Source organism: Parasteatoda tepidariorum, chromosome 7 (assembly GCF_982258835.1).
Source record: "Parasteatoda tepidariorum strain Cologne lab strain chromosome 7, Ptep-v5.0, whole genome shotgun sequence".
In the NCBI taxonomy this organism is placed as follows: domain Eukaryota; kingdom Metazoa; phylum Arthropoda; class Arachnida; order Araneae; family Theridiidae; genus Parasteatoda; species Parasteatoda tepidariorum.
In genome coordinates this window covers 13,897,569-13,912,772 of record NC_141761.1, presented here as the reverse complement: position 1 = coordinate 13,912,772, position 15,204 = coordinate 13,897,569, and the positions used below count along the sequence as shown (strand labels likewise).

At 27.0% G+C, this 15,204-nt stretch overlaps 1 protein-coding gene across 3 annotated transcripts in view; it reads right to left on the bottom strand.

The window, feature by feature from the left end:
* Positions 1-15,204, bottom strand: part of LOC147806873 (uncharacterized) — a 76,307-nt gene that overhangs the window by 45,142 nt on the left and 15,961 nt on the right. For all 3 annotated transcript variants that reach the window (XM_087167367.1, XM_087167369.1, XM_087167368.1), the window contains exon 3: positions 1,130-1,250. In XM_087167367.1, coding sequence (XP_087023493.1) covers positions 1,130-1,250 — 121 coding nt within the window. The remainder of the gene's footprint in view (positions 1-1,129; positions 1,251-15,204) is intronic.

Genomic DNA, 15,204 nt, shown 5'->3' with positions numbered 1-15,204 from the left:
AGCAGCCTTGAACGAAACATCGGAGGATAATTTTATCAGGGTACATAAAAATCAGATTTTGTTTAAAAGAAAGATATATATATTAAATATTATAAATTTTACTTCAATAAGATTTTTTATTTTAAATTATTTTAACTATTAAGGATCTGAACTCTAAAATGCACAAATATTATTTAATATTACTTAACAGTAATGCAATTGATTTCCCAAAAACTAATCGAACAATTTTGCTAAATTTTTGCATTTCGCAATTTACAACTGCATTCTTTAAAATGATCTAAAAACTTATATACCTTACAATCCAATAGTTTTTTGGCTATTACTATTAAATTTAAAAAAAAGTTATATATACTAAAAGTTGTATTTTGTATAGAATCTTCATAAATTTTTTTTAACATAATTATAAGCAAAAACTTTTGAATTCGCTTAAAAAGTTCTAAGACTGATGGTGAAATACGTAAAAAGTAAAATTAACATTAAGGGGTTCAAACTCTGATAGTGACTCCTGCCCAGGCTATCCAGAATATATTTTCCAGAATACCGTTAGATCCTATATTCTGGGGGTTTGAAATTCGAAACCATCAACAAAGAAAAGTATGTTTATACAGAGAAAATACATTTATGTGTGTAACTTAAATTTTTGCCTGCATTAATTAATCAGCATATTTGAGGTCACGCCCTTGAACCATTAAGATTGAGTCCTAAAAGGTAAAGATCCGATAATATTAAATCAAAAGCTACTTAGGGTTGTCCTTTTTATTTTGCGCACTATACATGAGGAAATCTAGTTAAAATCTTTCATGTAAAAATTAACTAAAATGAGTCATAAAATAATGTAGAACATAAAAAGTTTGTGGCTTCAAAAAGTAAGAATTTCCTTTTCTTCACTACAAAAGTTTATGATTAATATCTTATAAAATGCATAAATTAATTTAGAGTAAAAATGCTCTTTAATTTAGTTGAATTCGGATTAGATAATTGTTGGCTGACCACCAAAAAATCAAGAAAGCTATTGTTTAAATTACAATAAGAAAAAAAAATCTTATGAAAAAAAAATTTTTTTTTTCTATAATGGAATAAGAAAAAGCCTTTAGACTTAAATTTAAAAAAAAATAGACAAATAACTAACTTCTGACTCTGCCTGGAGGTAAGGATACAGAAGAAGACATTGACCAGCAAGAGGAACTGGTAGACGGAGGGCTGGGATTCAAATGCTGATCTGTTAGAAGCGAATCAGTGTAGCTCGCCTGCTGAAAAACATAAAATATTTTCAAGCAATGAATGTCAGATACATGAAAATACAATTTGAAGAAAAATATAACCTTCAGAACAAGAATACTTTTAAATAAAAGGCATTTTTGGAGAATCGCACTATCTTATGGTTTTTGGGTTTCATTATTAGCCAGTTTAACATTTATAACAGTAACGTTTCTTGTGCCTTGCAAGACAAATTAACTATGAAATTTGTCGCTTGCTTATCCCGCTTGAACAGTTCGTCATAGAATGCTATGACACTGATCTTCTTAGTGCTGTGAGTTATAAACATGCCAAATTTCATTATTTTTGGAACACAGACTTAGCACAAAGACATACAGACATTCATTCCTATATATATATAATTTTATTTCCCAGTGACGTTATTAAAATTTTAAATAACTTCTATGTTTGGAAAAATGAGTACTTACATCATATTTACTCTTTTAATCTCAAATATGTAATCACAAAGCTAAGGAACTAGTAAAACTAGGAGACTTTATTATTTAAAATTGGAAGAAAAATAAATTCTAGAATCATTCTACCAAAATAAGTGAACATAAAAATATTTAGAACAAAGCTGTTAAATGCTTCAAAAGTTATAGTTTAAAACAAAATGCAGATATTTTAAGTTCAAAGTGAACTTCTGCAGCCATTTTCGTATGAAAACTTTTAAATTACTATTTATTTACAAAAAATCAATTAATATGTGTCAGACATAAAGATAATGAAGTTTGAAAGTTTCATAGTTTGGAAGTTATAAGGGTTTTTATGTGCAAATAGGTTTAACTGAACATATTTACTTTGTATGAAAGAGTTGGGATTTAGCAATTTTTACTGTACTATGATCAGTTTAAGTACTCAAAGAGCTTTTCCAGGGTGTGTAGCGTAATCACACAAAAATAAGTAAAAAACGTAATTTTTAAGCACTATATACATTATCAAAATGAGAAATAATTTTCAAAGACTTTATATGATCATTACTTTTCCCCTAATCTCTTAAAGATACAGCGCATATCTTGTCGAGACAAATCCCCAACTTTCTTCGGGTTGGCATTCTAAATAATATAATAATGCAGTACTAGCTATTTTACAATACCTAGACACAATAATAGCCACAGACATTTTAAAATAGCGGCAGCTGTTTGAAAGTTAAAAGGGTGCATAGAGACTTCAACTTTACTGAGTTTCAGGTATATATACTGCATTAGTTTATTACTTTATAATGAAGCTCCTCTGATTTTGATGTACTTCAATTTAGGACAAAATAAACATAAGTCAAACATTTAAATGGAATATCTGACCCTTACTGAATAAAAATTATAAATTTAAAGTTATACATTTAGTTAGTATTTGAATATGGACTTATAAGTTTAGAAGTCGAACAAAAAGTTTTTATAATAAAAATTCAGGGTTAGTCAATTTTCAAATAAACTTTTCTTTTAAAGGTCGATATTTTTCGCAAAATAAGCTTATTTTACTCGCCAAATACATAGTTATTATAATTTTATGTTGGAATAGTTTCTTAATATTTTATTTATAACGATATGAACGATGTATTTTATTTATGATGATCTTGACTTGAAAAGTGAGACTGCACTCCAGAAAAAATAAATTAAAACATAGGAAAACAGAATATGTCATACAATACAGGCTTTATAATGGGCTAAGGAAAAATTAAAGAAAAAAATAAGAAAATTTTTTATAACAGCAGATATATGCCAGACTACGTTTAAAAAAGACAAGGGGCAAACTAAAAAAAAAAATTTGTTTTACTGAAATATATATTAAATATCCAAGAAAAAAACTAATTTATTGATTTGTTAAACGATTATTTTGATTTTCTGTGTTTTATGCTTGTTTTGAAAAGGGAACGTTTTTCCTGATATTTCAGAATCAATAAAACTTAGAGTTAATAACTCATATCAAACAAGTAAAATTCAAATATATATAGCTAACAGTTCAGATTATTCTCACTAAGAATCATATAGCAGTATCAGTAGAATAAAAAGAAATAATAATTTTAATGGTTACCAAAAATCAAACATAAATTGAAAAAAAAAAATTGAATGGTGAAGTTAAAAAAAAATCAATTCAGCACCTTCAATTTCATATTTTTCTAAAACAAAACTATTTAAGACTATAAAACAAAAGCTTAAAAGAAAGTGATGATACAAATCAAGTTTGTTATGGGGATTGAAAGACTGAAAGAAAATATTAGTGACGAAACTATGTTCTGTGCCTCTTATGAAAATCAAGGCATTTGAGTTTGGATATGCATTTACACAATAGTATCGGAAAAAGTGCAGGAAGTTGGTGTGATAGTATGGAATTGCATGAGCACAAATGAAGATGATTTTATTTTTCAACTAGCCTCACACCATACACTAAAATATTTCCAGATCTTGCTTAATACAAAATCACAATGGCACCGTAGCCAGTTAATTCCCCAGATCTTACCCAACCATATATATTATCCATAAATTTATAGTTTATGGATAATAAAGAAAGAACTATAAGAAGTTGCTCTAATTAACAAAAAGCGAAAAGCATTAGGACTACTAAGACTTGAAAGAAAATTGTCAAACACTTGTTTATTCCATGTAATTGTTTATATGCAGTGATCAAAGCTAAAGGTGATGCTAAAAAATAAGTAATTTCCTTTCTCCTTTTATAAAGGAATTGTTGTGCTTATAATAAAATATTTTAATATTTTGGACCACATCAATTTTTATTATTATGTTATGTTATTATTTCATTCAAAAATACATTGTGCAATGTTACTTTTAATTTTCATGCAACTTTTTAATTTTTTCAATGTTTAAAAATAACATGAAATAAAAATAACATATATATATATATATATATATATATATATATATATATATATACGATACATTTTTTATATAGTTGTGAACTCAGCTTTAAAGAAACAAAACTGGAAATTACATATATGAAATTCATACATTGGAATTAATTAAGATCAAGTACTTGTATAAACACAACAAAAAATTTGTTCCCTAGGGTATAATTATTTTATTATGAGTTATTTAATAAAAGGAATAACAAATATCACAATTTTGACCAGAATAGGTTATGAAAATTAGTAGTTCAAATGAAGAAGCCACTTTTTAATAAAACTTCTTTTTAATAGCGAATTTTGCGATTTTAACTACTACTTGGTTTATGTAAATGATAAACTTAAGACTAGTTTGGCTGTTTTTTTATTTATTAATTTATTTTTTGGTGTCAACTTTTCCAAAACAGAGAAAGGAAATTAAATTTTATTATTTTAAAAAAATTTAAAGCTTTAATATTTACATTTAAGTAAAAAATAATTTTTTTCATAGTTTAGCTATGCTACATGCCATAAAATGCTCTGAAAATCTTAACAAAATATCACACAATTTAGCTCTCTAGGTCAACTCTCTATCTATTAATTTACAAATTGTAAAAAATTTGTAAATTTTCAAAATTTCAAACATGTTTAGCTTATCCAAATTAGTGACCTTAATTTTTTTATTGAATGATTGATGTAGAAATGCCCATTACTCTCAAGAGTACATAGAAAATCTGCTACAAAATTAATTTTATTTAAAAGTAGGCAACATAAGTTATATATATATGTGGAACAAGTTATTAAAGAATTAAAATATACAAGTGGGCTGCGCCCCCTGCTCGCTAACGCTCACCAACCCCCGAAAATTGCTACGCAATCTTAAATGGTTTGCTTCGCAAGCCAAGCTCGTTTTGCTCGCTACTAACTTAGGTACATTGCAAATGTGCAAAATTCTCAAAACAATCATTCAAATCCATATAACAACTTTTTTTTTAAAAAAAATTACATCTTTGTAGTAAATACTAAGTCATTAAAATAAATTTGAATTCAAATAAATGACATGTAATTCGTTAAGCCCATTAGAAATGTGCTATAGTATAAAATCTTAAGATAAAATTTCTAAAACTGATATCTCTTTAAAAAGGTTAAAATTTTGGCTATAATTAAGTCTATAAAAAATTGAAATAAGTGAATTGCAATGGAAAAACCAGCATAAACAAAACATTATATTTTTAAAAAATAATAACGATGAACGATTCACAACTTTGCTAAAAACATAAGAATAAATCTTTGAACTTTGACATACATAAGAAAAACTTGCAGATACTAAACATTAATTTGAAATAAATACTAAATACGAACAAATACTGAGAAAGATTAAGGGCTTTGTTAATAACAAAAAATAATTACTATTAAAGATTAAGAACTTCCTTAAACACACAATTATAAATTTCTGGACTTGGAGCTATCATTGTTAGGCTGTCAAATGATCTAACCCTAGAGAGGACAACATAAAGTTGCCCATGACTAAAAACTGGTTCAGTCTATATAAATTCGTGAAAAAAAGCGCTTTTGACAAAATATTAAAATGGAGATCTATCAACAAAGACTATTCACTTCTGCCTAGCTTAATAGTATGAGATTGCTGCAGCTGAATTGAACAACCTGCTGATTCTCTCTCTGGTTATTCCAGTTTCCGTTTTTAAAAGGGCTAGTATATGTTGAGCCACTTCAGCTAGATTTGGCATGTGACATTTTCTAGCGTTGCCATTTGGGAAGTTGTAATGAGGCTTTTTTTGTCACCGTGTAAGAGAAATATATATATATAGATTTACAAATAAATCAGTTTCCTGAGTTATAACTTAATTAAAAAAAGAAAAAATTGTAAATATTGCATAAGAATTTTGAAAAATTCATTAAATGCTTTAATAAAAAAATTATACTAAAAATAAACAATATTAAACTATGAGAAATAAGTTTTATTTCTTTTAGAATTCATAATTTAAATAGTGAAAACTAAACTATTTCATTCATGTAAATGTTAATATAACTGAAAAAATGATTTTTATGAATAAATTTTCTTTTTTAATGTGTGATATACATTTTGTAAGTTGCATAGTAAGAAAGGAAAGTTATTTTGATATTAGTAACTATATTCAATTTAACTAAACTTATTTGCAAATAGCATAAGATACTTAAAAAAAAAATTTCTTGCCAGAAGAGATTCAGAATATCAAAATTGTACTATGTTAAGAGAAATTCAGCAGAGTTTAAAATGAAGATTTTATTTTGCTCATTTTTCAGGTATCCACAGAATATTACTTAAGATTTCAGGAGACAAAATATATTTCAATTCTTCAGATTTAATTACAATTTTTTAAATAAAGATTTAACCCCTAGCAAGCTTATCAATAATTATGATCACAGTGAATGAATAAATATTAAATTTGACTTTAAGGCAATAGAATAAAGAATTGTTTGATATTTGCACTACTTTAACTAATATTTAAAGTTTCCCTGTATTTGATCTTGCTTAACACAATTAATTAAATGTATTACATTACTATTTCATGAAAATGTTATATTGACTTATTGAAAAAAGGTAGCATGCTTAAAAAATAATGAAAAGTAATGGAATCTTATTAAAGTGATAGAAAAAAATTTTCACAAAAAAATATTCTATTATTATTTACAAAATAAACAAATTTTAAAGAACTGTAAAAAACTTAGTAGAAGGGTTAAATCTTGTTTATATTGATGCTTTATAATGAGCAGGAAAATCGTGTCACCAAATTCATACATGTCAAAAATTAAGAGTCATTTTTCTCAATTCTTTTCTTTAACTTGTCCATGCTAAAGCAATCTTTTTTATTTGTCTTATTTTTTTAATTACTATTATTTCATGTTAAACTGTGATTAAAAATTCTAAATGAGCAAAAAAAAATATGCACCAATTACACTTTGTATTTAAATTATATTTTTAAGAAAATAATGCAAATGAAATATCATAACTGTTCCTTTGTTCCCAAAATGGAATTTTGAACTTTTAAGTAATTTATTACATTAATCAAGAAATCTATAGATGAATTCACATCCCCCGTGGCAAAAACACGGCGACACAGCGACATTGTCGCAGAAAGCGACTGAGATCTTGCAGAAAGATTTTTTTTAATTGGAAAATAAAAATTTTTGGTTTGCCACAACCAAAAGTTCTCAAAAAAGATTCTGCAGAAACAGAAGCTGTTTTACCAACAAAAAAAAAACATTTTCTACAGAAACAAAAAATTTCTGCAGAAGCAATAATGGTTCTGCAAAATTTTTTTTCTAGCGTACCGCGGAAGGAAAAAGCGCTCGTAATTCTCCGTTAATCTCCAACACAAACAGTTACTGGATAAATGGGGGAGAATTTTTTCCCCCTTTATTAAGCTATGTTTCGAAATTTGCCAACTTCGGCCTCAATCGCTGGCGCAGTAATTTGCTTTGTTTTCTTATGAGAACAGAGCATTTTATATTTTTTGCACTTATGTGGAAAATTTCATGCGTAAAAATATTCTTTTTTTAAAAAAATCATGTCTAGCGAAAAGGTTATTTGTTGCAATTGTGAAGTCACAATAATCAAAACAAATTTGAAAACTGATTTTTCAAAGCGGCATACCGAAGAAGAAATAAGATGGAAGTCGACAACATCTAGCGATGTCAGAGATTTTTTTCTGGAAAGCGACAGGAAAAGAAGCTTCACACGCTACTAATATTGAAGAAAAGAAGAAAAAAAACGTTCTAGATTCGAATCAAATATTTTTACTAGTAGCGATATCGATAGTAAGGATGAGACAGCATTTCCAACAAATCAAGAAATTTTAGAAGCAGTAAAAAGTAAAAAATGACTATATATATATTTTTTTGTAAAGATAAAATGCCTATATCCTTTGAATTAAGTCGTCGATAAAAAAAAGAAAGAAAAATCGCAATCTAACGATAAATGAAATAAAGCCTGAAAGATATCTCACTATCTACGATTTTTTGGCATGCGAATTAAAACCAGATTGGTGGAAAATATTTACTGGTGAAACACTTTCAAACAGGTTTCTATACGCATGCGAAAAAAATTGCTTCCAATGAGTATGGCTCTAATACCGATGTTTCAGTACTGATAAAGACTATTTCGTTTCGAGATGTTGAATAGACTTGAGAGCATATTGAGTCGGAAACCGCTTCTGCGTACTTCGTGTGGAATCAATGCTATATATTTACACAATACAGTGCGAAATCACAAGCGCTGTGTATTTTTTTCGTTCTGAACTTAATCTGATCACGAAAAAATTTTTATTTACCTCCTTTTTTAAAAAAAAAATCTTTCAATAAGTCAGTACAATATTAATCGAATCTAATTAATCTATAATTAATTAGATAAAATTAATTAGATGTAGCAAAAATTGAAACAAACATTGCTGTAATTTTTTGCTTTTAGAATTCGGTTATAGTCAATTCTATTTTATTATTTTGATTACTCAACTTCAATATTAATTTTTTCATCTGATTTGTTTCTGTACCTGATATAACTACTATACTGAAACATTAAACCATACTGTTTTAAACTGCTTTAATAATTTAATTTTGATATTGTTTTAAACTGATACTTCAAATTCAGTTATCTTGTTTTATAAATTTAATCTTTTTGTCTATTCTTAGCTATTTCTATAAGTTCTGTCTTATTACAGGTTCTGGGTAATCTTTACTAGTAGGCATTTTTGTCTGCAGATCTATACATTTATAACTTTTCGTTATTATCGAAGATTATGCAAATTTATACTTAAACAATTTAAACTTATTAAGAAATGTAAACTTATATTATGAAATTAAGAAGAAAAAAAATCTACACAGTTTTATTCTATGCATTTAGACTTATTTTATAAACACGAATTTCATCTATTATTATAAATTCATTACACATACATTTATAACGATAAAAATATCTTGCAGAAAGAGATTGGTTCTAGTTAGGTTTGTCGCAGAAAGTCAGAAAAAATTCTGCCACAGGGTTCACATCTAATCTGATTTAGTATGAATTTTTAATTGATTTAAGTATACATGATTCATATTCATAGATTAATTTGAGTATTTTGTTCTACACATAATTTTGAATATATCCCCAATATTTGTGTATAAACTATCCCAAATACATAAAGTGGCAATAAAACTCAATTGGTGGCTTTAGATGAATAAAATAAAATTCCCGGGTTATAAAGAGCATTTTTCTTGAAAGAATATTAAAGTTTGCTTTTATAGTATATAAGTTTTACTTAATCTTAAAAACTCAATGTGTTACTTTATTGAGTGTAATTACTGTCCCCCCAGCTTTCTTCAATAAATTGGGAGAAAAAAAAATTTATTTGTACAAACTATATAATAACTTACTTTTATAGCAATTTCTTTCAATGCCTAATTACCGAAATAATTACATTAGGAAAATGACTGCCGAATAAGGGATTGTATTCAAATAAGATATAAATATTATTAATTGAGAAAACGTTAAAAAAATTTAAATAAAAGTGCTTGGATAATTATGAATACATTATTTTTTGTGTCCCCCAGATAGTTTTGATTTAAAAACGTGAGCTTTGCAAAAAACAAATAAACTGAATAGCTAAAAAAACTATATCCAAAATTAGATGTATTTTTTTAAATTTATTTTCATAATTTTTATTGGAAGTTTGCTCAACATATATTTCTTTCTTTTTTGCACCAAAAAAAATTTAGAATATTTGCATAAAAAGTTTCACTTATAGTTTTAACTAGATTAAGATCTAAATGTTGTAATTTCAATTTGGATCTTTTAGTTAGCTCTACTTATAAAAAGTTATTAATATTATATATTTTTTATTTTTACATATAATAAACAAAGATTCGGTTCTTTTAAAAAAAAGAAAAACAATTTCCCCATGACCTAGAAGTTAGCAATTTCAGCATTAGTAATTTGTTGATAGTTTTTAACTATACAGTAACCTCCCAATTATTTACTGACTTGAGTGACCCCTGAAGCGCGGATAAGCAAATTTGGGGATAATCTGTTAAGGGTTCCAAGAATGTGTTGACTAAATAAATGACCATGAGGATAATACATTCCCAGTCATCAAATTAAGGCAAGATGGAAAAACTTTGCTATCAATATTATTGCTTTGAATAGCAACAATACCATCCAGGAGAAGAAACTGCTTTGATGGAATCCATTCATTGAAATTTGAACTTCATCCTGTATTCGTAGTTCCACAACTGTAAATCATGACTCACATTGTTTTGCTGTTTCTCACCATTTTCAGTGCTCCTTATTACTAATTTATTGCACTTGAAGCTGCAATGTTTCAGTGTAGACCTATTATTTGATTAGTTGCGAACATCTAGACTACAAACATGAATCTTTGCTAGTATGTTGTTCTCAAAAGTCTTGAAATAATTTCATCTCTATGAATTTATTAGTTCTCAATTCTAAACGATATGTTGTTTGTCCTTGTGAAAAAAAGGTGAAGCGCTGATGATCTGAATTCTATACCTGTGGATAATTGGAAGTTTACTGTAAAACAATTGCATAAATATGGGTAATAAAATCAATATCAAGAATAAAAGTTCTACTTATGCCAAAAGTGAAGAACAAACGTGGCATAAATAAAAAGATTACACAAAGCATGCATATTTATCAAAACTCAATAAAGAGTTAACTTATGAGCTTCTAAGTTAACATATAAATAGGAAGAATCCACAATGTGCTAGTTTGGAAAAAAAAGAGTAGCAAGAATTGTTAGAAAAAAATAGGCTAGGCCCTTTAAGAATAAGTTAACATTAATATCCTCAGAAAAATCGATGCAAATACCTGCATAGTTAATTAGAGGTATGACTTTTTACAGTAACGAAGAATGGCACTGAAAATCCTGAGTCAATATTGCCAAATGAACTTTATTCCAAACATCCTGAAACTCCAACAGATAGTATGGAATAAAGCAAATAAATCAGTGTTAGGTTAGCAAGTATTCACTTGGAAAATGATTTTAATTTATAAACATTATGCTTTACTTTCATCAAAAGTCTACATTTTATTCAAGAAATAATAATAATACAGTGAACCTGGGATATAGTGAACACTCGGATGTAGTGAACTTTTTTAGCGGTCCCGTCCGTATTCCTATTTAAATAATGTTATTTTTAACGCTTATAGTGAACAGCTTAGAACTCGGAAACTCGGTTATAGTGAACTCAAATTTCATTTCTTTAAATATCTTTTTCAGTCCTCCATCTTTAACATCTTTGAAAATGAATGCATTCCAATAAAATGTGTCATATTACTCTCCTTTATGCTTATCACTTTTAACTATACTGTAATAAATGTCAAACAGATCATTTATCTTATACTCCCCCCTCCCTGACAAGCCTCGCTTTATCTCTTTTCCCCAAGCTTGCTCTACAACTAGTTAACTTGGCCACCTGCTGAATTTTTGAAATTTTCTTATCTGTTCAAACCATATTCCTTACAAATCACCCCTTGACAATCAAGAAGGGGAACAATTTAACTCATTCTACAGCTGCTCTCTTCATATTCTTACATTATCTATTTGAGACAAGATTTTTATTTCAAAAGCAGTGAAAATGGCAAATTCTCTAATGAGAAAAGCGTTTTCGATAGAGGACAAAGTTAAAATTGTAAAGCGTATTGATGATGGAACCAATCAATCGGCACTGTGTAATGAATTTTCCTTGTCAAAATCTATAGTTTCAAACATTTTGAAAAATCGAAGTGCAATTCTTGCGGCATACGACAAAAACATGGTTTCATCGAAAAAACTGCGTGGAGCTGAAAGACAAAACGTAGAAGATACTTTGTTAAGATGGTTCGAAATCTTGTTCAAAATGTAAAAATCTTGCATTCTTTGCACATTGTAGATAAGAAAATTGATGAGCTCAATTTAAAATCAAATTGTATTCAATCAAATGTCACAAATTTTTTTCATAAAAAGTGAAAATAAAACTAATATTTAGCGACGTAATTACTTTTTTCATCAATTTTTGCTTTATTATCCGTTAATTAGTTAATAATTTTTTAAATAACTTATGCAAAATTGCAAAGCCAATTTTCAATCATTCAACTGTCTTATGCAAAAAATATTCTTCAAAAAATTTGGATATAGTGAACCATCGGTTATAGTGGACACATTACTGAGTCCGCAGACGGTTAACTATAGCGGGGTTCGACTGTAATTGGAAATAATAATAATAATAGGAATTGGTTTTCAAGAATATATTGTAATAAATTCAAAAATATTTTTTTCATTTTTAAGAAAAAATATGTGGTTAGTGGTTGTGATTATTTATGATAGCAATTTGTAATCAAGTACTTAGTAATACAGATTCAAAAACATTCTTATTTTTTTATAATAAATTGTTTAGACAATAAAGTAAAAGTATATTTTACTATGTGTTTAGGTACTGTGGATAATGCAAAAGAAAATTATGGAGATAAGATTATCATTAATGGGTTGTTTGAATGAAAATGTTTACTGGTTGTAGGCACAAAATGTATGACAAATTTTCAAAAAGTGAGATGAACTGTCATTTACATATTTCCTAGCAATATTATTTATTTTCTTAAAAATATTCAATAACTTTTCAAAAAAATATCATTTAAAATATTTTTCATGTTTTTTTTAATAAATTATTTATTGATAAGAAAAAAGTTAATTATTTTCTTTGTATGTTTTAAAAGCATTTAAGTGAGCATGCAGTAATTAATTACATTTTCTCATGCAAAGGCAATTTAAAACTTTAACTAAATTTTTGTTTTAAAGTTTCTTTATTGCTAGTCATTGATTTGCAGACTTCAATCAACAGTTTTAATGTAAAAATTATCAACATTTAGTTAATTATGATATGAATTCCTAATTGACTGAGAATGACATATAGGGTACATGGGAGGAAAAAGATGCAAAGAGTGAACTCATATTATATTGCAAAATATGAAAACATTTGCAGAAGTAAATTGAATGATGAATTTTATATAATCAATTAAAAAAAAATTTGTACCAGATTACAGTTACTCTTGTACATGCTATTAAACAGAGCAAATGCTGGGCTGAATAAAGTTCAACAACAAGGGCTACACTACATGGAATTTAATATATAAAGTTTTTGTATGTAATAATGTAGTACAATTTTACAAAAGTAATTGAATGAATTTTAAAAAAAATATTCAAATGTACTTAATACAGGATTCCCACTCTTTTAAGAAAGCAAAAATAAAGGACTTTAAAAATAATAGGATTGTTTATCATCGAATATGCATATATACCACCAGTGACAGTGCCAATTATTGACCTTTCTTGAAAAAGAAAATCAATCAATAAAAAAAAAAATAAAAGGCAACTTTATTATAATATAATTACTGATAAAATTGTATTTACTAACAGGGCTTGTCAAAGTGAGACCGAGTAATTTTTGCAAACCTAAGTCGGATTTTTGAAGGGGGAAAAAAAACTTTTTCAGACTGTTAACGGTTAACAATATCTATGAAACTAATCAGTATTCAATCTTTAATAATTTCATTGAAATTGAATTGTAAAACTAATTGGTGAAATCAAGATTTGCAATTTTCTTTTCATATATTTAAAAAAATAAAGTTGAGAAAAAATTATTACAACAAGTTTTTATATTGCGGTTTCTAGAAAATAGCTGCCTACTTGTTAAAAACAAAAAGAGGAACACAAAGCTTGATAAGCTAATCATGGGAAATTATGACACAAAGTGAAAACAAAATATCAAAAACTAAACTATTGATATAAAAATATCAATTTATAAATGTTTCATGCTGAAAATAATTTTTTGAGCTAACAGTTTTAATTAAATTACTTACTAATAAAGAATATCACATGTTTATAGTAATTAATTCAAGAAAAAACTTACTTCTTACATGAATCATAATACTTGATTTTAAAAATTGAGTGAATATGAATCATGAAATTGGATTTTAAAAAAGCGAAAATACAAATTACAATACTGAATTTTTAAATCGCGTAAATAGGAATCATGATGCATAACTTTTAAATCACGAGAATATGAATCACATCGCATAACTTTTAAATTAGCTAAATATCAAAATTGAAGATTGATATTAAAATTGTGTGAATGAGAATCGTGATATTAGCAGATTCCGATGGAGTTCCTAATATTCAGAATGGCGAAAATCAGCCAAATCAAAGGAATCAAATTGGCAGAAGAATCATAAACGTCTCGTCAATGTGATTTAGCAATAGTTTCAAAATCTCGTCGGATTATAAAACTTTGATTCGCGAAGCGCGCTAACCAATGGTCTAACAGAATTCCGTGATATTTGCGGAAAAATCAAATGCCCTGCTTCTCGTTTTTAGACCTGCCCTGGGTTGAAAGAAAATTGGTATAAGGAGTGAAAAGGCACTAGAATGTCAAAAAATCAGAACATTTTGGCCTAAAACCGTAGTTTCAAAACAAAGTTAAAAAATCGGAACAAACGCGATTTAACCGGAACAGTTGGCAACTATGCTAGACATGCATCACATATTTAGTTGTGGGCCAATCTCGCTAAATATTCAGTTACGCCGAAAAAATTCTTTCTTTTCCATTAATAAAATGTTTCAAATGAATATTAAAAGAATTAATACTAAAAAGTATAATTAGAGTCATGCATGATAGTAGTTTTCTTAATATGTCATGTCAAATTAAGTCCTTTTTCAAGTAAAAACAGACAACGCTGGTATTTAAGCACCTTAAATCATTCACTTTTTTTCATTCGGTTTGAACTTTTTTCTTAATTTTACTGAAATAAATATTTTTATGAAATTTTTATAGAATAAAAACACAATTATGTTCAGAAGACTTATAATTTTCAAACCAATGCTTTTCAGTGAAACTTATTAATAAAAGGCTCTAAAACCATTTTTTAAGGGTATCAACACATTCCTTAGGCAGAAAATTGATAAGGTTACTTAATTAATAAATACTGATAAATTATTTAATTTTTAATCAGTTATAGACATTTACTTGTAATATTTTTTATTATCCTCTATCATTCTTAATATTACTCTCTACTATTACTA